At 41.4% G+C, this 1,035-nt stretch overlaps 1 protein-coding gene across 1 annotated transcript; it reads right to left on the reverse strand.

The window, feature by feature from the left end:
• Window positions 1-576: 576 nt before the first annotated feature.
• LOC109131705 lies at window positions 577-1,029 on the reverse strand (the record flags this gene model as incomplete). Its single annotated transcript, XM_019242883.1, has 1 exon — window positions 577-1,029. A coding segment is annotated over one exon (273 nt), but the record flags the coding sequence as incomplete, so codon positions are not given.
• Between the last annotated feature and the right edge of the window lie 6 nt (window positions 1,030-1,035).

Raw genomic sequence — 1,035 nt, forward strand, 5'->3', positions numbered from 1 at the left:
GAGAAGTCGAGAATGGAGATGGAGCTGAAGCATTGCCAGATGATGCTCGAGTCGCAGCAGCAGATCATAGGCGCGTTTGCTGAAGCATTGAGCGAGAAAAAGAGCACAAATGCAAGGAGGCCGGTTTCGTAGTAATGAACTCTTAGTAACGGGATGCATGGTTCATAATATGATTTCATATGGTATAATGATCAAATAGTTTTGGACTGTAGTAAGATGTGTCTTCTTGAGTTACTAGGAACAGAAACGGCAGTGAAATTTGACGCGAGTAATGTCAGTTGAGTTTTTAATTCTTGGCATTTTGATAATTTGGTAAGATGAAATTTGTGTATGAACATAGGGTATCCGTTTTGTGTTAGTACCGACTCTCTTTTTTGGAACAGTTGAGTAACTTCTCTTATTCTTTATCCCCCTTGCAACTTAGAATATTTAGTAACTTTCACTCAGGCAGTGGAAACTCGCAGGTCGTTGCAAGCAGTCTAGAGAATTCGTCTGATGGAATTTATTATCATTGTAAGCTGCGTATAAGCTACTGTCACAGTCAATTTGGTAATATCGTAATGGTGAACATGCAAAAGTGGAAAACACAATTCACAATTCAACTGAACAAAGGGACCGAAACTCAAATCTGACATAAGGTGGAAAGCAAACTAGACACAAAAGTTTGGGGGAAATTTGGAAGGAGAGAGCGCTGATCCCAGCCAACACAGTTTAAATACCTCTTGACTACTTCACGCATCAGCATCATCACGATAGCTACTGAACTGAGCTGAAGTACCTCGCCGGAAAATCAACTCGGTGTCGGCGGCGTTTGTTGATAAGGAATGAAAAAAAAGGAGGTGATAGCAAGCACCCTGTCATTATTGGGTATGTGAAGGGCGCAAGTGTCATTGCAGTATACCCAAATGCGCTGTTTGGATATGGGAATGTTTCGCTGAACGATGCAAAATTAGCAATCCCAAGAGCTACTGTTGAACCGTAAAGGACCATCCACATGGGAAGTCCAGTTATGAGGATCATGATCACATATAGAGA

The sequence above is a fragment of the Camelina sativa genome, unplaced genomic scaffold (genome assembly GCF_000633955.1).
Source record: "Camelina sativa cultivar DH55 unplaced genomic scaffold, Cs unpScaffold02758, whole genome shotgun sequence".
NCBI classification, from domain to species: Eukaryota; Viridiplantae; Streptophyta; class Magnoliopsida; order Brassicales; family Brassicaceae; genus Camelina; species Camelina sativa.